The following is a 22,346-nucleotide window of genomic DNA, read 5'->3' as shown; positions in this document are numbered from 1 at the left end:
GCCTTGAGGAGCTGATTTAGGCACATATGTTTAAGAGATTAAGCTCAGGTTAGCCCAATTACAAATACATGCTCAATATCCGTCGAACAAATAGGTACACAGCTGCAGGAGGATTTGGAAAAACAGAACACATCACATTAGATGACAGCCAAATTACCCCCTTTCTTTTCCTGCCTCTTTAACACATATATCTGTTCAGACTTTTAAGCTCACAGACGCTTCATTCTGATTATGTGATGATGTGAGGCAAAAATGGATGCAGGGCATCAGGTTGAAGTGATGACATTTTCCAGAGCAGCATGAATTAACAGTGTGATCACAAGTTGCAGTCCTTCCTGCAGCATAGAAATTTCTGGGGGTTTTTTTCAAAAGGGCAGAAAGTGTTGTTTCAGCTCCGACTGTTTTATCTTCCTTGGTAATTTTTCTTAAGGAAAAGCTTTGACATTCTGAGAAATAATGTACTTTAGTTTCTTGTTTAAGAGGGTGACCACTCTCTCCATTTAGTAGGGATGAAGTTAGAGAGAACTGCTGGCTGGCTTTCAATGGCTAGATTGTTAGCCTGCGAGCAAAAAGATAAAAATTGGGATTTATTTATTAAAATTGGGGTGGCTAGAGGATGAAAGTTTTCTTGACTGGAAGCCTGTCTGGTCTCACGAAAGGAATCAACACCAACACAATTTGGTACCAACGTTAAACGACGTAAACAATTGTTCTTTGAATATGATCTTTCAAATTGCATCCCATAACATTGCCTTCTCAAATATTGAACAAGGTGTGTTAATATCAGCAGTTACACAGCTGTCATTTTAGTTGCAATCATTGGACTTGGTGTTAAATTCTCAGTAAGGAAAGTAACTTTAAGGGGCAACTCATCTTACACCTAAATTACTGTTTAAAAAGGTCAGTTTATATTCACTTATTTTACACAAAATGAGTTAAAAGAATTAATAATATTATCCATTTAAAATCATCAGTAAGACATTTATACGACTGATCCTGCATGTAATGCTGCTGCCTTGAATATATGGGTCTCCGTTCCTTAACGACTTTACCTTCTGTGTTTCCTCTCGTTGAACTGCCGAAGCCCTCTGTCCGCTCACATCATTCTCACGCCCTATTATGTGCATTTCATCAACTTCAATAAAGCCCCTCAAGGGTCAACTGTGTTAAGAATTTAACACGGGTGTCTTTGTTGGATTCGTCAGCTATGCGGTAGGTAAAGTCGCACCTAAACACTGACAGGTGTTGGGAATAGTGGCACGAGTGCAGCTGTGAGTTGCCCTCCAGCAATAAACCGTTTTCTTGATCACAAACCGTGACAAACAAAATCCACACAGAGAATAAATGACTCATTTTTGGATAAATTTAATCACTCTTTTTGGACAGGGTGTTGAGTATGACTCTCCGTCAGAGAAATGGGTGGACAGATTTTGACATGTGTGGGTAAGTTAAGAATATTAAAAAAAAGAAAGAAAAAAAAAGGATAGGATCTCTGAGTAAATCCAGAAAATGTACTGGACATTTGCAAGAAAATTGCTGGATTTTGATTTTCTTTTCCCATGATTACTGGGCAGCAAATCACAAATGACATCAGGAATTTCAACACAAAGCTCTAGTCGTGTGTCTGAACTCATGGTTCAGTACATTGTGGTGCAACAACCTGGACAATGTTACAGTCGCTGGGCTAGGGATAGCAATAAAGTCTTTAGGCATTTTTTAGAGGCGGGCAGCTGTTGCATTTGCTTCATGGCTGTAAATTGTGGTTTAGAGAAAGGCATTGCTTTGGGAGCTCTGAATACTTTGGTAATGTCCTAATCAAGGCCTCTCTGTGTTTTACGCCGTCTCAGCTCACACTGTTTCATTCTCAAAAAGGTAAACATTTTCACAGCATGCAAATACCTAATTTTGTCTATTGTGCGATTCTGTGAACTCTTTCGTCTGTGTGATGGAGTGCCAGTGTACTGCTCATGTACTTTGGAATGCAAAAGTATTCAAATCCCTTGATGTTTTCCAGATTGTCTCACAATGCAAGTAGAATTGCACTTTACCCCCAAAACCACCCAGTTAAACATCGTGGTCATACTATCATGCAGTGGGTGTTCGTTTGGGGGAAATAAGTGAAACTAAGTACAGGCAATTAAATAAACATGTTGGAGGTTGTTGAAGACGGGAGGCTAGGGTGGAGGTTCAGCTTCAAGAGGAAAAACAAGCCAGAGTGCCTGTAAGATTGTTTGGGCTAACACCTCGTGTATTAGAATGACCCAGTCAAAGGCCAGACCTAAACTCAACTTATTAGTTGGTCAAAAATTGAAAAACACTTTTTATCCAACCAAACTGAGCTTCATCTATTTTCCAAACAAGAATTATCTAAAGGATAAATCGCTAGATGTGGAAAGATGGTTGAAACACAACCCTAAATACCTGGAGCTGAAACCCAAATTCAAGGAACATGATTAGCATCACTCATGTTCTATTCTGCTTTGACCAGGTGTTCTGATCCTGCCAAGGAAAATCCACAACTTGATACTGCCGTTACTATGTTTCACAATTGCAAAGTGCACAGTCTGTTCACTTAACATATACTACTTTTAGTTGATCTATCACATAAAGTTAAAGTCAATGACTTTAAAGTTTGCAGTTGCCACATGCCAACCTCTCGAATTTCTAAAAAGGGAACGAATGACTTTGCAAGTGGTGGTCATTTTCACTTTAAGCGAAACCCAGAAATCTGCCGTTGACTCTGAGCCCAGAGGAGCCGCCGAGTTTCAAAAGGATGCGTGCAATTCCAGATAATCCAACAAAACCTGCAGCCGTGCACTCGAGATTCATCCAACCATGAAATTGAGATCAGATACAACACAGAGAGGGCCTTTCTAAACAGCAACACAAAGATAAGACACACTAACACCAGTGAGCACACAAAGTCGGTTGCATGCAGTCCGTGTTCGAGCAGATTTGCCCACGTCAGCCAACACATGGTGTCAGATAACATGAATTCAAACAAAAGATTTCCACATAAAAATTCACATGCATGCTGAAAGTCTGGTACATAAACATGCTCCACAATTTAATCTATTCATCATGAAAGTCAATCACCTCAGTGTCAGTGTCCTTGCCCCGTTTATGTACCATGTACACTCAATCCGTAAGGTTATTTGCAGGTATCACTGAGAAATGGTGAACTGGCCAGTAGAGAGTTAAATGTGGCAGAGGTGAAATGGAAGATCACCTTTATCAGAGGTAATTTTCTAGCTCTCCAGTTCTATTGTCCCTTTTAAGAATACTCCATCGAGATCCTTACTTCTACTCTAAATAACATTTTAGATTCATCTGAAAAGATTAAGAGAAAAAAAAAAAAGAAAATTGAACGGATAACGAATACTCAGTCCATGGATAGAATCCAAACATGATGCCATAATGAATGAGGGACTTACTGCCGAATCCTTCCCTGCCCACTTGCATTCATCCCTCTTGGAGGGGGTGGCAGGCCACGCAATCTGTGCAAAAGAAGATAGACAAATTCCCATTAGAATGGAGGTTGAGAGAAAGATGAATATGTCCTCTCAAGAGACGAATGCAGGGAAACTGTAAGCCCTCGGTGTAAATCAGGGGGATAAAGGGACAGATTTTCACTGAAATTCAGGTGAATTTGCCTTGAAGCGATCAATTTTAGGTTACTAAATGTTTGATTTACAACATATTCCAGATAATGAAGTGAAAACAGCTCACAGCAAAACAAATAGAAATAAATAGCAAGTTTCACAAAGTAAAACACGCCATGTGTTTTTGTAAAATACACTGAAAGAGATTAGAATATTCAGGGGTATCAGCAGTTGTTCTCATTCAAATGTCCTCTCGTTAAAAGTCTTAAACATAAGGTTGTACTTTTCACTTCAAATATGGTCAGAAAGTTGTGTTTTGCAACTTGACTTGGAGGAGTTTGATCTCTCTGTTATTCACATGTGGCCCCTGGTGAACACACACTGAAGGAATAAGTGTGCATGTTTGAGCTGTATTTAAAGTAAATCTAGGATGACTATACTCTCAGGACGCAGTTGTGACAGAGCTCTTTTTTTCTCTCCTGGTCACACAGATGTCAGTAGACAATGGAAATATATGCACACACATGTTCATGCATTAATACATTCTCACATTTCCTTAGTCCAATAATGTGCTTCATCTGTGCATCAGCTGCATTTTGTTAACATGAAAACCTATGCAGCTTTTTGGCATTTTTCTGTAATGATGCTAAGCAACGCTTGTAAACAAAAGACAAAGAAATTCAGGGACACATTTCCTCTTTTTTTTTTCTTTTACATGTATTTTTCATCAGTTTCTTTTCCCTGTGCAGCTCCCTGCAGCCTGCAGGCAAGTCCATGTCAGACCCGTGTGTCTGATAGCAGCCCGAATCAGATAAAAAGACTGCTAACCTAGTCCAGGTGGAGTAATGGAATTACGAACAGCCGTGTCTGGACTGAGACAGACGGTGGGCGGAATGAAGGCAAAGAGAAAGGGAGATGAAGTAATGGATTCCAGAGGGGATTTGGGCAGCAGAGGAGAGGAGATTTAACTTGAGTGTGAGTTTCTCTCCAACACACAAATATAACCAAACTTCAGACTAAAAAGGAGTTTGAATTTTACCTGTTTGTGGTCTCTGTTTATGTTGACTAAGTCAAATGAGAAGATATAGTCCTCGGCTCCAACCAGCAGTCTCCCTCGCTCCTCGTCCAATAAGAATGTGTCATAGTCCGAACTATTTGCCAGGCCATTAAAGGTAAGGAGGTTACTGGATTCTAACATTTCTGAAAGAAAGAAATACAAACAAAGAGTCACGAAAGTGCAAAGTTGAATTTCAAGTACAAGTAGTGCCAGTAAATATATTGCTGCTTGCTAATATTCTTCTTTTTTAGTAACTCGGCAAAGCTACTAAAAAATAGTAGTAATCACATTATGATTTTCCTAATCATGTGAGGCACTGCAAAATTATAACTAAGGAAATTACATGTTTCATTAATGTCCACATAAATATTTGCAGGCACTCACAAACCGAAGCATGCCATTCAAGTCCAGCATTAGCAGTTTTAAGAGCTCACAGCATGTCACAATCAGGAACCGAGCTCAGACTGCTCAGCCGTGTGATTGGTTGAATAATTCATAATGGAGTCAGAAACAGTGGAAACACTTCATGTAAGGAATTATGCGTGGGTGGTTTCATGTATCTGCAAATAGGATATTACATAAATTACCATTAAGGGATTTATGACTGCCAATGTACTTCTGCACAATGTTTCATTTAGATGTACAGATTCGTGTAAGGTATGAGATGTCGATGTGTCACAGCACTAGAGGAAACCAAGAGCAATTCGTGGCCTTAGGTCCAGCTGCTACTTCATCCATAAGTTAAAGTTTAATCACGAAATCTGGGTTTCATCAACAGTGAGGAAGCTTAGAGCTGCAGTACGAAAGCCAGCAACAGAGATGACATGTTTTCACAAAAACTAGCTGAAACAAAATGGAAATAAAATTACAGAAACGGATTTCCTTTCAATACATAAGTCCCTGAAAAGAGACTTATGATTCCTGATTCTAGGTGTTTGGGCATACATTAAAATAAATTAACTATGTTACTAATAGAACTGATGTAAAAAAAATATATAATTCTGAGTTTTTTGGCAAGAGCTTATTGATGTGATTGAGTTTTACACCTATTTTGTAAAGTAGGCTGATATTCTCAAGTACCGGGACTTATGAAATAATAATAATAAAAACAAAACATTTTTTAATTTTTATTTTATGGAATAAGGTGTCACAGTTCTTCAAGCACATTCAATCAGATGTCCTGAATTTTTTTCTGGTACTATCCAGGAAAGAGACTCAAATGTCCCTTTAGGCCCACAATGAGGTACTGGATGGTTAAATGTTACCAACTGGAAAACCTTTTAGTCAATTTAGAAGATGAGTCAAGTATGCAGATTTAGAACTCAGCTATAAGCACCGACCAAAGGAAAAACTGAGAGAAGGGGCATGACTGCTGTCGATTAAGCCATTTGTTCTGGATTCTTGTTCAGGAAACTTTAATAAAAGCAGGTTTGGTTTATCCCTCTTGAGATTTGTTCTGGGAAAAGTTGATCTATTTTAATATTTTTTGTGGGAAAATTCTCCCTTTTAACCAGAACCACAAAAGGAGATGAAGTAACAGCAACAAACAGTTTTCAAATGATTTTAAAACATTCTAGTGGGATGTTCACAACATTAATTTGTACAGTGTGAATATGAAAGATGTTTAAAAAAAAGAAGATCAAAATCATTATAGTTATGGTAGACTTTCACACTTCAAGTTACAAAATTTTAACAATTGATTAAACATGAATTTTTCATTGAGTCATACAGTGCCATCAGATGAGAAATTCATATTAGATATAAGCTAACTCAAAAGCTTAAAATGTTTCATTACGGAGGCTTGTGGAAAATAAGTTTGTTCTGCCACAAGTTTGTAAACTACTCCTACAACAGAGCAAAGGAATCTAAGTTTTTATACCATTAGTGATAAATGCAATAAAATTATTGGGTGTTATAAAGCTGGTGATTATTTAAAAGCAAAACATTGTTTTGCTGTAACATGCTTTAGTAGCATATTTCACCAAACTATTTTAAAATGCAAAATGCAAACTATTGCAAAATGTTAGCTTGTTCTGAAACTGGCAAGGCAGTCTAAAACAAAATTTTGCAAAAAATAAAAACATATAAAAATGATAAAGCAATTACTAATGTTTTACTGAATACACAACATGTAGAAAAATAATACATCAAGCATCACCATCAGCATTAAGATTAGACACCAAAGACATTGATTCATGACATCAAAACAAGCACAACCAAATAAATACACATAAAAGAACAGTCCAGTCATCTCTTCCTACAAAACGCGGCTTGATGGGACGTTATAGAAGCCATCTGCAGCCGGTCACCACGTGTAAGATCTTGGACATCTGTCCACATGAAAGAAGGAACTGATGGAAAGGGAGATAGATGAAGGATGCGGTGTTTCTATCCGCTTTGAAAGAGCAACAGGAGGGTGGCATGGGGCTGCGAGAGGGGCGTGGTTGTCACCTAATAAAGATGGTTGCACCATATCTACGTTAGCTGAATTTGGGTTTGAAGGAAGCGGAGAGGGTGGGTGTGGGTATGAGTGGTGGTCTGTGGTCAAGAGTTTGCGTGAACATTTGTAGAGTGCCAGAGAAGGGAATGTGTGTGGGCTTCAGGGTGGAGAGATCATTACTATATTTCAATATCCTGCCATTCGCAAATACATGACTACCATAACTGTCACCACTTCAATTCTACCAGATTGGGATTATTTAGAAAATGCATAGATAGAAGAACTTTGATTCAAATCTGCTTCTAAGCAACCAACCCAAATCTACAGAAATGTGGAGAAACTGATGATGTGTTTAGATATGAAGTCAAAAAGAAGCACAAGGATACAAGAAGCCTATTTTCTGTGTTATATTGAGACAAGTCTTCAGGTTCATTCAGACTTAGAGAGAGTTAGATTTAAATCAGACAATAGGTAAGCAGAATGCAGTATAGCAAATTTGCTTTGTATTCTGATTTAGAGAAATCAACCTCCATCTGCCATTGAACATGCTGGACTTGGGAATGTTGGCAGCCCTTTGGAAATCTCAGGATTAAACTAACGGTATATGTGCTCTTGGGCACAAACATGGATTCTGTTGTTTTAGTAATGTTGCTAGGTTTAACAATATTAATAGCTAATATAACATACCATACTATAAAAAACCAAGATATCCCCATTACTGTTTATATTATAGGTCTGGAAGAGAGAGCCAAACTTTATTTCAGAGGGAACAAAATTCTGATCAATGTATCAATGTTAGTTCAAGAGGGAAATATGGAAATATAATTTTCAGTCAGAGTGGCAAGAAGTCTTCTTATGTTTCAGCAATGAAAAAGTGAAATGGACATGGCAAAAGAAAAACTCGATGTGGACAAAGAATAATGAATTACATCTAAAAGATTTTGGGATGGCAAAGGAGAAAGTTTGAATATGCAGCTGAGAGTTGAGGTAAATCGTTGGGAAAAGAAAAAAAAAGTTGTCATGCAAAGTCTGTATGTGATGACCCGTGTGATGTGAAAACAAGCTGAATCCAGGAGCTAATCCAACATGAACTCTGTCACGAAAGGTTTCCTCTAAATGAGCCGAGGTAGAAAGTAAAAAAAAAGATAGACATACATCTCTCGACATGTGGTGATCTTTGACAAAGACAAGGTGGCCTGTGCACACGAAAACACAGAAAGGGCTTTATCTGGGCTGAGATCTGCTGTGGTTTGGGAAAAAATTCTGAGAGAACTGGGGCGTAAGCACCTAAGGACCTCCAACCTAAACACAGACACGCTCGTTTGGAAATGGGAGCACAAGAGACGGGGAACAGCAGAGCTCATACAAAATATAGCAACAGAGCGGAGAACATTCACAGAGAACATAAACTCTGGCACACAAAGGAAAAGGAGATTTATCATAAATGCACTGTGTTATTTTTAAAAATGCAAACCCAACTCTTAGACCTACACCGTGACTTGAATACATACAGTATATCACACAGGTTCTACTTGAAAACAGATATGTTCAGTCAATTCTAATCTACTCTGAATTTTTACTTACGCAGCACAAGCTAGTTTAACAGCAGCATGTAGAACACAGTCCCTAACCTGGGACCCTCGAACACACACACACAAACACGCCGATGAATGTGGCCCCCTTCACCTCACACAGCAGGCTCATACAACCCATATAGTGCACACAGATACTAACACAAAAACTTCTCTGTACACATTCACTGAACACAATTCAGCCGGACACATGCAATCTTTCTCCATTCAGTATTCATTTTGCTCTCTTTTCTTTTACACAAATGCGCCATCTGCTCGTGTTCAATAACAAATTCCGCTGTTTACATGTGGAACCTGAAGCTACACTCGTCAAGGTGAACACCGCAACACAGATGCACTAACATACTTTTTACATTCACTCAAACATATGCAAAAGGACGCCACACCTGCATTATATGAAATCGCTGAAATTTTGTGATTTAATTAAGCTTGTGAATTAACTTTACTTAAAGACACAATGGAAACTTGGTCACAAATCCTTATTTACATACAAAGCTCATGTTTAGTACCTGGAAAAACTATTCATACCGTCAACCTTCATACTGTGTCTTGCTGCAAACACAATATTCTATGCATTTTAATAAGGTTTTAGGTGACAAACCAATGCAAAGTATTTCATTACATGACGTTTAAAAAGAATACATTGTTTAGAAAATCTAGAGTAAATAATCTAAAAACCGTGGAGTGCATTTGTGTTCAGGTACTGTTGACATCTATAGAAAAAGTCTTGAAAATTGTTCTTCGAACAACAGCTGAAGTCAGATTGGAGAGTAATTTTGAAGTCTTGCTACGGCTTCTCAATTGGTTTACTTCTCAACGTTGACATGCAGATTTTCTTTCAGGATCGCCTGAATCAACACTAAACGGGCTTCCCTGTCTCTATTGGAAAAGAGCTTAACATTCTCCAACAATCCTTCGAGGCCGTCGTGAATATGTTTCATATCTACTCAGTTCAAATTACGCACAGGTGGATTCCACACACAGATTAGGTGAATTCCCTGTGTCCAGAAGTGCTAAATCCACTTGGACCTCCCGACAGACACACAGCTGTCATGTTATGTAATTGTGAATAAATCTGGAGTCCATCTTGAGCATACAATAAAACTGTCTAGTCAAAATTAACATACTGCCAGAACTTTAGCCTTATAAATCAATGAACGTTACACCAGACCAGCAGAAATAATAATAGACTCCTTCAAAACAGATCACTTCTGCAAAATGCTACAACAATTGTGTTTATACCAGTATTGGAATAATTGGAACATGATATTTCACTCAGAAGTTTAATTTCTACTCTAAAAGGCAATAATTATGATAATGCATTGGTTGTCAACTGTTTTAAAAAAATATTTGTTCTGTCCTTGTCCTGGAGAATTAATGTGTGTGAGAAATTTCCTCAAATAAATGCTTTTTTTTTTTTTCTTTCTAAATGAAATCAAATTACTTGCTTGAGAAGTGCCTATGTTTTTTTTTTAGTTTTTTATATTAAAATAGCCTTCTTTAGAAATTGTAAAATAAAATATACATTTTAATTTTATGGCAAACTTTTTTCCATAGATGCCACTAATAAATTTCGCTGGAACCATACTTAAAATTTATGAAAAATAAAATGGTAAAATGTAAAGGTTTGATAGGATCTCAACACCTGAAAATGCAAAAAAAAAAGAAAAAAAAAACTGCCGTGAACTCAGATCTAAAAATATAGTAAAAGGTTTTGGTTAATGGCTTTAGATCAAGTTGTTCCTTTCTTCTTTTTCTGCAAAACCAAAAAATATCTTGATCTTGTCTCAAAAAACTAAAGGAGCATTTTGCCAATGTAAGGGGTTTTCACTAAAAGCACCCAAAGCACTTTAAATTCTTATTTAATTCATGCACAAAGAAAAAAATATATAGAGAAGTACAGCTTGAAACTGGCAAGTACAAGTAAGTCATTGACATAAATTAGCATTTGTGTCTCTATCATATTTCAGTACAGAAAATAATGTGCATCATGTATCACAAAGCTTTGGAAATGAAAAAAAAAACAAAAAAAAACTACATTCAAAATTCAAGTGCAATTGTCTATGGAGTGCCCTTCACTCCCCCATTCAGCAAGCAGGCAGGCATTTTTAGACGCCTACATGCCACGCAACGGCGGAATAATGAAACTCCATGAAAGAAAGGAGACGGGGCATTAAATTATGTTTATCTGAATGTCGGCTCACGCGGCTGCGCAAATGTGCATTTGAGTGACGGGAACCACAAAAGCCCCACAGTAGAAAACACTTGACTGAGATCCAGCAAATAGACGGTATTCCATTAGAGCATTGCAGCTCTTTTCAGGAGTTGTTTCATCCATCGATTGTGCAGCAAATTCTCTAAAAAGGAGAGGAATTTTCAAGAAATTATTTCTTTGCAAAAGCCTACAACTACACAATGATGATTAAATAATTTACAACTGCAAAAATGTGAGTGTCTAACTTTTCTTTTTTAATATGCAGTAAGGAGCACAATTTGCTGCTCCCATGGCAGCCAAAAAACACAGGTGTTGGAAAATGAAAACAAAACACACACACACGCAAAAAAAAAAAAAAACAGACAGCCGCCCGATGGAAATTTGCTTTAAGCTTTGCTAAAAAAAGTGTTAAAATAATATCTTAAGCTCAAGGACACCCACACATGCCAGAAAAAGTTCACCACTTCGCTTTTGTCTTTTTAAAACACAGTAGCAGGTGTGGGGTGGTTTCCCTGGCGACCATCTGTATAATAACACAACCCGACCTACCAGAGACCTCATTCAGGTGTATTTTGAGTGACAGACTTTGACAGGAAACAGGTTCTCTTTCAGCATGCCTTTTTACCATGAACTCAGAGGCAAAGAGCAGCTCTATTGTGAATTTTCAGATTAGAAAAAAAAAATGTGAGAATGAATGAATTCAGTGTCGACTTCATTTTTGCTACAATTTTGGCATTTAAAACCAATCCGCAGTTTATTTTTCACGAGCTAACAGATCTATAACCAAATACACCAACTATAAACCAACTGTGACTAGAGTTTATTGATGACATTTGTAACAGACATTCTAGGGATTGTTTTTCTATGCCGTTGCAGAGGCTTCAGTCTTATTTTTCCTCTCCGATTTCCCTCATGTGCAAAATTTAGCAGCTCGCGCCTGGGTTTTATGTAGAGGGGATAAAGTTGCTACTAATTTTAATGATTAGAATATAAAAAAATATTAATGTATTTAGTTTTTATTATTGTTTTTTTTTATTAACATTAAAAGCATATTTGGCCAGTACACACACCACTTTTTGATTGTCCGTGAAACGCAGCAACGATGACTTCACCAGAGGGCTGTAAAAGTAAAGCAGGAGTCTTTCCACCACCAAAGGGCAGTAAATGTTCAAAGTAGCTGTATTCTTGACTTTATAACTGCGCAATGAAGGACGCAACATCAGTAACTTTGCAACTGCTAAGAAAATAAACTTTTCTGCAAAGTTGAACTTTTGACAAGTGTCTTCATTGTTCAAAGCATAAATGCAGCAAATTTTGACATAGAAATTCTTGCTGACCTTCACAATAAGAGTTTAAAGTATAAATGCTTTGAGGTGAACTTTGAAAAACATACTTTAAAGACTGTTTAAAAAAAGACAAGTCTCGCCTTGGCTTGTCAAAACACAGCTGTCTGATTGCTGGGTGCACTATGGTCTGCAGAATGCAATTAGTCTGTAACTACTTTTAATAAAGAGACAATTGTAAAATACTAAGATGAATAATAATATACATAATAATACTAGTACCAACAACCATATTGATAATTATATTTATACACTTGGTCTTATTTTAGGTACTGTAAATAATTTTATTACATCCATTTTTTTTGTACCTTTTGAAAAAATAATAAATCCCCCGTTAATAGTGACAACCATAATAAATAGACACAATATGTATGATACAAATATTTGCATTATTACATCACTACTGAAGATTGTAATTTGTTTGTGATATTATTTTAATAACATGCTAGCTGTTTGAATTCATTATCTTTAATATTCATCACTTGTACAAACACAGAACAATCAGAAATGCTTGGTGCTCTATGATTTATGACAGGCAGACAAAATTTAAACGGCTACATATTTGTCCATTAAATATTTAACAGCTGTTGGACTCCTTTTTATTTTCCAGCAGTATAAGTTTCATCGACTCCACGGATAACCTAAGAAGGTCCTGCGTATATGTTACTGGAATTACTATTTCTTCCTAAAAAAAAAAATGTTGACTCAAATTTGATATATTTAGTCTTTAGCTTCATATTTATACAGACAATCCTAATAAGACACTGGATATGTGTCTGATTTTAATGACAGTATATATTACTAGAGACGCCAACTGTAGTATTGGTGAAGGCAACATTTATGCTGCAGGAAAATGGAATAATCCCTACTAGGTTCATTTCAACAACTCCAGCTTGTATTTAAAAGAATCATGAAAAAAAAATTGCACACAACAATCTTTATCATTATCCAAATATTTCCTATTTTCACATCCATTTGAATAGCCTAAAATTATTTTAAATTTTAAGCTCAAAGTTTCTCATCCTCAACTCTGAACTTATTTTTGTGATGGCAAGAAATGCCTGTTTTCCCTTCAGAAAAGGAGAGAGGGACCGAGAGGAGGGAGACAGGATAGGAAAAACACATTTCACTAGAGGATTTGATGGGATAAGCAAAGCAGTAAAAGTGTAGCAGAGTGAGAGATAAAGGCAACAGAAACCTAAAATCAGGGATAATGACAGCAGGCTAAGCCAGAAACATGAGCTCACATGAAAAACACTCGCACAACAAAAGCAGTAAAATGTGGAACCATTTCATTAGCGTGTATCTCCTGTAGTCATTGGACGGCTGGACCGCAGAGACCAGCGCTTTGACCACAGACTGCTTGGGGCCTGGTTCCCAGCTGTAGGGATCCCACTAACACACAGTGCTCAAATGCTCACAGGATAACCAGGCTGTCTGGGAAAACACACACATGCACATTTCTCTTTGGTATGTAAATAAAGCCACCAATGTGAGCCTGATGGAGTAGAATAAACTGTTAAAAATGGGTTGTGTCTATCACAATGTCACTCCTGCAGAAAAAGGGAAGATAGTGCTATCACCATGCAGTTTGATGGATGGACTTTGAGAGGAACCAGGCTGTGGTTATCATGTGTCTGGAGCCTGAGCCTGTTAGTGCAGCCTGTCAGCCGCACGGTGTAGCTGAATGTCAGCTCTGCCATTTTATTACAAATTAATGAGGCGAGGCTGGGAGATCTGAATGTAACCCCGGCAAAGTGTGACATCACCAAAGATGGACAAAACCAAAGATCCCAGCTCGTTACAGTATCTGAGGATAACGTGTTAACGTGCAATGGAAATTTCGTTGAATTCTGTTCAATGACAATAAATGCTATCTATTCTACCCTTTTTTTGCGTAAGTATTAAATGAATTTTATTAATGTCTTTGCACTGAAAGATTACTACCTCTAAACTATAATCTGTAATTTGTTAATTTTTGAGGTTTCTTTTGGGAAAAAGTAGTTGAGGGAAAGAAAAACCAATAAAGAGCAAAATGTAAAAAATAAATAAATAAAAAATAGAGAACTTATTCTTTAATAGTTTTTGGCTTTAATGATAATGCACAATGCTCTAACATACACCTATTCCAATCAACAAAGCCTTACATTTTCCTTTGACTTGTTTACCGTGTCTGTTTGCCTGCTAATCCTTTCCCTTTGTCACTCATTCTGTGCGTCTTTCTGTAAAGATGTCCCTCTTTTTTGTAACAGGACTCTGCTCAGATTGAACGGTGCACCCTTTCTCCATCTGACTGACAAGACTTAGCAGGTGGTGGGACCCATTCATACCCACATTACTGCAATCTGCACAAGGCTGTAACTCAAGCCTGCGTCCCAAACACAGATGCAAAGACACAGGATATTTTTCTGGTGTGCATGCCTGTGCATTTCTTAAGTACACAGAGACCAAAAAGTCTTTATGCAACACCCAGACACTAATTGGTAAATAAACACAAACGATGCTGGTGATCTCTCCTGTTGTGGCTCTTTGAGTTCTGATCATATTTTTTGATAAGTTCTGTATGTGTATGAATGTATTTTCTTTACAGGAGATCTGCCACATTCCAACCAACAATCTTGGGAGAAAACCAAAGATGAGGAACGAGCCAGTACGAGATTTTCAAGATATGGTAAGGTTGAGTAGAGATTCTAGACAAACATTTACAAGAAAAATTGACAGCACTACACCTTAAGGCTTTATTTAAAACATAAGTTATACGAGCTAAGTTTACTGACAAGTTCTTTTTTTTACACTTCTAAACATTTGTTTACGTTATTTATTTATTTTTATTTTGATACATAGTGAATTCACAGAATAAAAATCAGTTAAATTTAGCAGTAGTTTTCTCTTAAACATAGTTCCTTCCAAAACCAATCTATATGCTTTCCAAAACATTTTTAACTTACTTGCAACACTCTCCCCATCAAAGTTAATGGATTGTTTTAAATACTTCAAACACTCTGGTCTATCTGCGTAGACTGCATCTCTGGAATTTAAAAACAAGGTCTATTTTATTTTCCTGACTTTTGCTTTTTTTTGTTTAGTTTTTTTTTTAGCTAAGAACATAGCAATAATGAGGTTCTTTTAATGTCTTCTTCCCACATCTATTTCTATTTGCCTGTTTCCATCAACCTTCAAATAAGAAACAAAGAAGAGAATGACTGTGTGGAACGAATAAACTGTGTCAAAGAAAACCGGAACTACAGCTCTTTTCTTTACCCAAGCACTGAACTAATGCTTAGAATACCTTTCAATTTAATTGAAGTTAATATCAACGTGAAAAATATAATGGAGGAGTATACTCAGGGCTTTACTGCACAAAATAATATACCTCTTTGCTGTTCTGCTCTTAATAGAACAAGCTGGTATTAGCTCGGCTGTCTGCTTCAGTTGCCATCCTCCAGGGACAGCTACACCACAAAGCTGCTGCTTGTGTCATCATCATTTAAAATAATCATTTAAGCTTTATTTTCCAGTTCAAGATTTTATATATGTATTTTTTGATGACAGAAAATATTTCCAAACAGCTGATTTTGGCTTTCTTGTAAGCACTGGAAAAACATATTAGCTTTCTTTCTGCCAGCTGACCGGTGGTGCACAGGGCCATTGCTGTAATTCTCCATGCAGACAGAGAATAGTTCAGTCATTTCAGCTCTTTGATTCATGAAAAGACGTGCAATCCGGCAAAATGGTGTCGCATAACATTTAGGCAGTTTTTAAGTAACACCTTTTATATCCCTAGTAACCATGCCTACCACAGAGACATCAAAAAGACATTTCCACAAATTAAAGTACTGCCAATTTGCTTAATGTTTTGTTCCAAATATATATATATATATTTAAAATTAAAATAAAAAATTATTTATCTTTTTTCTTGATGGCCGGATAAATGGCTTTTGTTTTTGCAAGTTGAGCTGTGTCATTGCACAATTATCTGTGGGGCAACAAGAGTCAGCACAAATGTGTGTGCTTACAGATTCATCATACCGTCTTTCAACTTGTGGACCAGATTGGTGGGAGCTTAGCAAACTCTGTGGTCAGGTTTGTGAGTGAGTGCATGGAGATGAATTACATTCAAGTTTAACGTGGGGGCATATTGAAATGGAGGCTACTGGAAAACATTGGCTGTGCCACTGAAATGTGGCTGCATGGGAGCAAAGATGAAGGTTTAGTAAGTGTGTGCGTGTGTGTGGGTGTCTGTCAAAATACAGTTGAAAAGACTAGCAACCAAAGAAAAGATATGTATTAACTGACCTGCAATCAAAGAGACAGAAAAAGGAGATGAGTTTAAAAAAAAAAATGCCCCCACACACAGACTTCTTAAAGATTGCACTTAGGGTTTGTGGTGTTGTGGTTCCTTCAGAGACGACTTAGCCACAGGAGAGGGAAGGAAAGAACTATGAGAACGAGAGAAAAGGAGGGAGACGGAGGCAGGCATCTCCAAGGTTGGCGCGTTGGGAGTACACCTTGTAATTAACTACATCCGCTCTGTCAGCCACAGCCAGTAGAACGGACAGATACAGATGAGAGACTCTATAAATGTGATACACACATGGTAATTCACACATCAGAGAAAAAACAGGGGGTAAAAATGAGAACAGATAAACCAACACACATGCAAACACCCACAAACATACAAACTGCACTTATCTTACTGGAATTCAGTCACTCCTAGACATATACAGGCTTATTATGGGGCTTAGACCAGACATCCCTGAGAGCAGTTCCACACCAAGTGTATTTACAAGCCAACTGCGGATGTCTAATCCCTTTCACAGTTTTTTTCTGTCTTTCTTATTCTTGCTTTGATTGATGAGGAGAATGGTATGAAGAGGTCGTGTGGTAGGGTCACCTAACCCTAACATCCAAACATTTTTAAGTCTTGCCTTCTTTTTCATTTGCTAAAAAGGTCCAAAGTTACAAAGTTTATGCCATGTCCACTTCCACTGTTGGCATGTCTGTGCCTCGGCTGACCTTTAGGGGTCAGTGTTACTCCTGATGGCTGCCTACAGTGTGCAAGATTACAATTCAGGGATCTTAATTCACAAAAGTGTATCACTGTCTCCTGTAATTCTTATGGTAAAACAGTAACCTGATGTCAGCTCCTCTCCTTCCCTCAAAGTGTAATCGTTTTAATCAGCAATCCAAACAAGTTGATCTGTGGTGAAATGAAACATCTTCCTAGCATTTACTTTCACCCCCATGCCTTCCTTATTATAGTAGTCAAGGTGAGGAAGTAAGCATTACTGCAGTCTCAAGGAGAAGAGAAAATCATTAACCTTTGTGATCATCGCAGTGTCCCCCGTGAAATGGCAACCTTTTCGCTGAATGTCTAACTGACCCCACTGGGAAATCATTTACTCTCCACTTGCTCTACCAGAATGTCCCGAGAGAGGTCATTTTATCTACCTGTCTCCATTTCTCAATCGTTCTTCGCCACAAACTGCTCTCTCTGCAGTCGTTTGCCTGTCCTTTCCTAGATGATAAGAATTCTTCACTTGTGTGTGACTATCGAGTCCCTTGGGGGCTTGTCATCAGCTCTCATTTGAGGCTGATTTCATGGGACTCTGCTTACATGCTCTGTGTATATCCGAGTACCCCTAATCATACACTTGCATAGCTAATGAGACTATCCTGGGAGTCAAAGTGTGATCATCCTTCTCTGAAGATTTGCTTGTTTGACTGTCCTTCACATGAGAATTCCTCCCTTTTGTTTATTTGACTTAATTTCTAGTCTGGCTTCACACAGCGCAGAGGTGATGACTGACACTTCACTTAACAACCAGTCTAGTCTCCCTTCCTTTTGCTTCATCTGCTGTACGTCTGACAGCCTGTCTTTCAATAAAAATGAGTGCTTATACCCTCAACCCTCTTCCACATTATTGGTGTTAACAGACAATTCTTCTCTGATGGACATCCAGAGAGCCATCAAACACCTGTAGAGGCGAAACACATGAAGCGCCGGTGAGCGGGCAGCACGAAGAAAGTGGCACACAATGCATTCTTGCGAGCCAACAGCTGACTATAATCACGCGCTCAACAGAGAATTCAACAGCCCAATAAAAGATCAGAAATCGTGAGCTCATGCATACGCACAAGAACCAGGTGTCTGAATATAGAAGGACATGCAAGACCTGACACATTTGTTGCACACAAGCTGAGACACCTCTTTCAGTCCAGGAGGAGGAAATCACAAGAGAGAGTGTTGAGTGCTAACACCAAGATCTAACAAGAACATTAGCACAAACAACATGACTTTTAAAGCAAAATGCATGTTTTTTTTTTTGTTTTTTTATTACAGTATTGTATATCTCACAAGACGAGAAGCAGACCTGCTTTCTCAATTTGACAATGCACATCCATCACTTGTACAGTCTGTCAATCCGCACTTTGATGCTCGGCGACACGTCTCTTGTCTCGCACTTTTGTCAGCAGCATGTTCACTTGTCAGACTGAACGTCATAGAGGATCACAAAAGACTAGATTTACATTCTTTAAACAGATGCCTGCATGCAGAAGGGCTGATATTTTCCCATCATCCCTAAAAGCTTGGCTTTGTGTGAAGTGATGTGATAGAGCCCAGGAGATGTTTGACACGAAGCAGGTAAATCCAACAGTCGATCTTCCCATGTCATCACAGTTTAAAGCCTTGGATAACGACTTGTGAAGGAAACTTAACAGAACAAATACTGAAGTCATTGACATTTTTTATTTTAGCCCAAGGGCATGTGGAATCATATCCATTTGGAAACTGAAAGGATAATAAAGAAAACTATACTGCCCTCAAAATTACAACTTGCCCTCCATCTAAAGAATAAAGCATGTTATATAGCAGGCCTCTAAACATAAGTTGCGCTAAATGTCTTGTCTAAACATAGAGATGAATTGGTGACAGACATTATTTTCAAACCATGCTTAAAGCCAACATCTGATTCTCCCTCAGAAAAGAAAAACACTGAGATTGTCCCAAAAAAAAAAAACAACTAAGATTTTGGTGACAATCATGTGAATGAAAGGACTTTCAACCACACACTCATGCTTTCGACTGCAAATCAGCTAAATTTTCAGAGGGTGTAACGGAGAGTCACAAGACCACACTTGGAGCAGTGCACTTTCCTAAAAATTCACCCCCAAAAAATGGCAAAAATGTTGCCAGTTATTTCAGTCCAAGTTGTCTGCTATTACATGGAGCCTGATTTAGTGTAGGGTGTGAGAGAGGAGACGAGATGGGGAAAAGAGAAAGAGGGAGGAGAAGGAGAGGAAGAACCGGCGCTCCGCAGTCTCCCCTCAAAATAACACAGGAGAGAGAATAACATGTTTGCTAGATACGTCAAAAATGTCCACGTGCATGATAAATTCTTACTCTCCCTAAATGTGCAAATAGGTGACAAAAGTTACATTTAATTGCATTCAAAGTCATCAACTGTTGATTTCGAGATATGGTAAGGAGATGCATCAAAGAGGACACACTATGTCATGACCAGCAAGATCCCACCAGCTCTTTTTTGGGGGGAGATTTTGGGACAGAAGTCACAAAAACTAAGGCTCTGCTGCCTGTTCATTGCACTTAACAGGGCTGTGCAGTACTAGCAGAAGAGGACAGCACAAGAGGAGAAATGACACGGCCAATATATGCATTTAATTTCAGGCAGGAGTGCTTCCACAGCATATGGAAACAATCTCCCCATTTGTAAGGAGAATTGCAAATTCTTGGAAGACAGTCAGAGTAAGTGAAAGGGAAGCAGCAAGGAAATTGGAGGAAAGAATACGGAAGGTTTTGGAGAGAGGTAGGTCTTGTGCGCTGACCAAGAGACAAACACAGAAGCAGAAATAGACTTACTCTGATAAAGGAAGAAAAGGGATACTCAGCATGCCAAAGAATAGATGAAAAGAACAGCACTAAAGAGCACCCATGGGCAAGAAAAACAGATCTGGTTTAAAAGCAAAATACACAAGCAATCCGCATATAACCTGGAGTCAGAAAACACAAGGAATGGGCTTACCCTTGAATGACAGCTTTAGTCTGGGAACGTTGTGCTTGGGATCAGCTCCTCTTCCCGGCTGCAACGTGAAGCACAGCAGCACTACAGTCCGAAGCAGGTAATCCATGGTGCTGGAGTGCTGCTGTCTGGCCTCCAGACCAGGGGGCCACTCAGAGCCCGACCCCAAGAAAGGTGTCCTCCACTGAGGTATGCAAGCGCTGAAAGTAGAGGTTCCAGGGAGAGAGGGGGTGGGTGAATCCTAGTTGTGCTCCTGGGTTTGGAGTGCAGACTGTTGGGGCAGTTCTGTTGCGTGAAGTCAGCAGAGGGGAGTACAGCTCACATGGCTCCCCGTGTGAAAATCCAAGCTGTATAGTTGACTGGCTTATCTGTCCTCCCCCAGGTGAAGACCCTTCAGCTCGACTGTGATGAGAAGTAAAGGCAGAGTAAAATAAAATCAGAGCACTTATCCAGTATAACAAGGCTATCCTCTTGCTGGAGATTTTTTTTTTTATCTGTTTCTGTCCACTGGCTCCCACTCTTTGAGCAGACACTCACAACAACCCTCTAATCCTTGTGTGCAGCTCCACCAGACTGCGAGAGAGCTACACCATCCACAGCGAGGGAGGGGAGGGAAGGCAGAGCAGCTGAGAGAGAGGGAGGGAGAGCAGGAGGAAAGAGGAGGTGGGGTATTACTTGAGAGCAGTGATGAAGGCAGTGTCATAGAGAGGAAGTGGAATGGTTAAGATTTATAGTCTTGACTTTTCCGCACTCGTTTCCTTTGCTCTTTGTCATTTTTTTCCCCGTCTTAATTTATTCTCCCTCACAGCAGTGAAACCCCTTCCTTTGTGTTAATTCCTCTGCCACTAACTGTCTGACCATGAAATTTAAAGTTTAATCACTGGATGCCCCCACCTGGTTTATTAAGGTGCTTGAAAAGCAGAGTTAATCTACTCGAGCAAAAAAAGAAGAAAAAAAAGGAATCCAGAAGAGTTAGCTGCCAAAAAATTTATGAAATCCTTGACTAAATGGAATCTTTCAGATTCGTATGCATGAGTTTAAATGAAAAAATAAAAAAATGGTGAAAGTGATTGTGTTTGCAAATTGTTTTGCATGAAGACATACTGTAGATGCAAAATATGTGTAAATACTTAGCAATGGAGTTTGTAAAAATACAAATGATAAACATAGTTAACATGGTGTCATCTATTTAAATATGTGGTAGCCTTGAAGCTAAACAATTCTAGCTGAAGCTAGCTCAAATTAAACATTGTTTAATTTAGGAACATTTTCCAACTATGAAACTGTTTTTTTTCTTAGGCTTTGTGCAGAATACAAGGGGATGCCTACTCTCCAGTGACTGGACATGCAAATAAGCAATATAAATTCATTTGATTGCTACCCCATGCAAAGAGCCATGTGGCCCACATCGTAAACAGCTATTGCACCAAAGGACGCTTCCACTTGTAGCCTAAAGAAGTTGGAATTCAAACAGCAAGGTTTCAGTAGATAATCCACAGTTTCTGTCTAGTAAATTATATGTCAAGTATATTTACTTGATTTGTAGGAGGATCTTGTTGTTTTTAAAAGCAAAATACATATGGGAAATAGAGAAAATGCTAATTCATTAAATTCAATTTCTGATTAAATATCTTCCTCTTAAATGAGAGATACCACCAATGTTATTAAAAAATATCCTAGAAACCAGTTCTTTGTCTTTCCATTGACTTGTTTTGTTTCATCATCTTCTAAGTTGTGTTTCTGGTTAGCAACCACCACACCTTCTGCTCCATCTCAATGGCTGACTCATTCTGAAGCATTCACTTCAAATAATATTATTCAGACCAGAGAAACTCCACCAAAACCTGTTGATGGAAGGCAGTTTATTGTGATATGTGGTTTCAAAAGAGTGAGTCACACAAAATAACAGGAAAATTTGATTAAAAAAAATATCTACTTTTCCTTTCAGTTGTACAATTTTGTTTACTTTCCATGCACAGTTGCTATGTTCTTTGGCGGTTAAAAGGATCGCCATTTCAAGACACTTATCGAAGCAGGAAAAAAAAAATCTGAATT

General features: G+C 38.3%; 1 protein-coding gene across 2 annotated transcripts in view; it reads right to left on the bottom strand.

Moving 5' to 3' along the window:
- Positions 1–20,879, bottom strand: part of sema3aa (sema domain, immunoglobulin domain (Ig), short basic domain, secreted, (semaphorin) 3Aa) — a 39,494-nt gene extending 18,615 nt beyond the window's left edge. For both annotated transcript variants that reach the window (XM_032589638.1, XM_032589639.1), the window contains exons 1-3: positions 20,295–20,879; positions 4,642–4,802; positions 3,435–3,497 (exon numbers count right to left, since the gene is read on the bottom strand). In XM_032589638.1, coding sequence (XP_032445529.1) covers positions 3,435–3,497; positions 4,642–4,802; positions 20,295–20,400 — 330 coding nt within the window. In that variant the 5' untranslated portion in view covers positions 20,401–20,879. The remainder of the gene's footprint in view (positions 1–3,434; positions 3,498–4,641; positions 4,803–20,294) is intronic.
- Positions 20,880–22,346: the final 1,467 nt, after the last annotated feature.

The sequence above is a fragment of the Xiphophorus hellerii genome, chromosome 17 (genome assembly GCF_003331165.1).
Source record: "Xiphophorus hellerii strain 12219 chromosome 17, Xiphophorus_hellerii-4.1, whole genome shotgun sequence".
NCBI classification, from domain to species: domain Eukaryota; kingdom Metazoa; phylum Chordata; class Actinopteri; order Cyprinodontiformes; family Poeciliidae; genus Xiphophorus; species Xiphophorus hellerii.
Note: the sequence above shows the minus strand (reverse complement) of the source record. Positions and strands in the feature narration are given on the sequence as shown.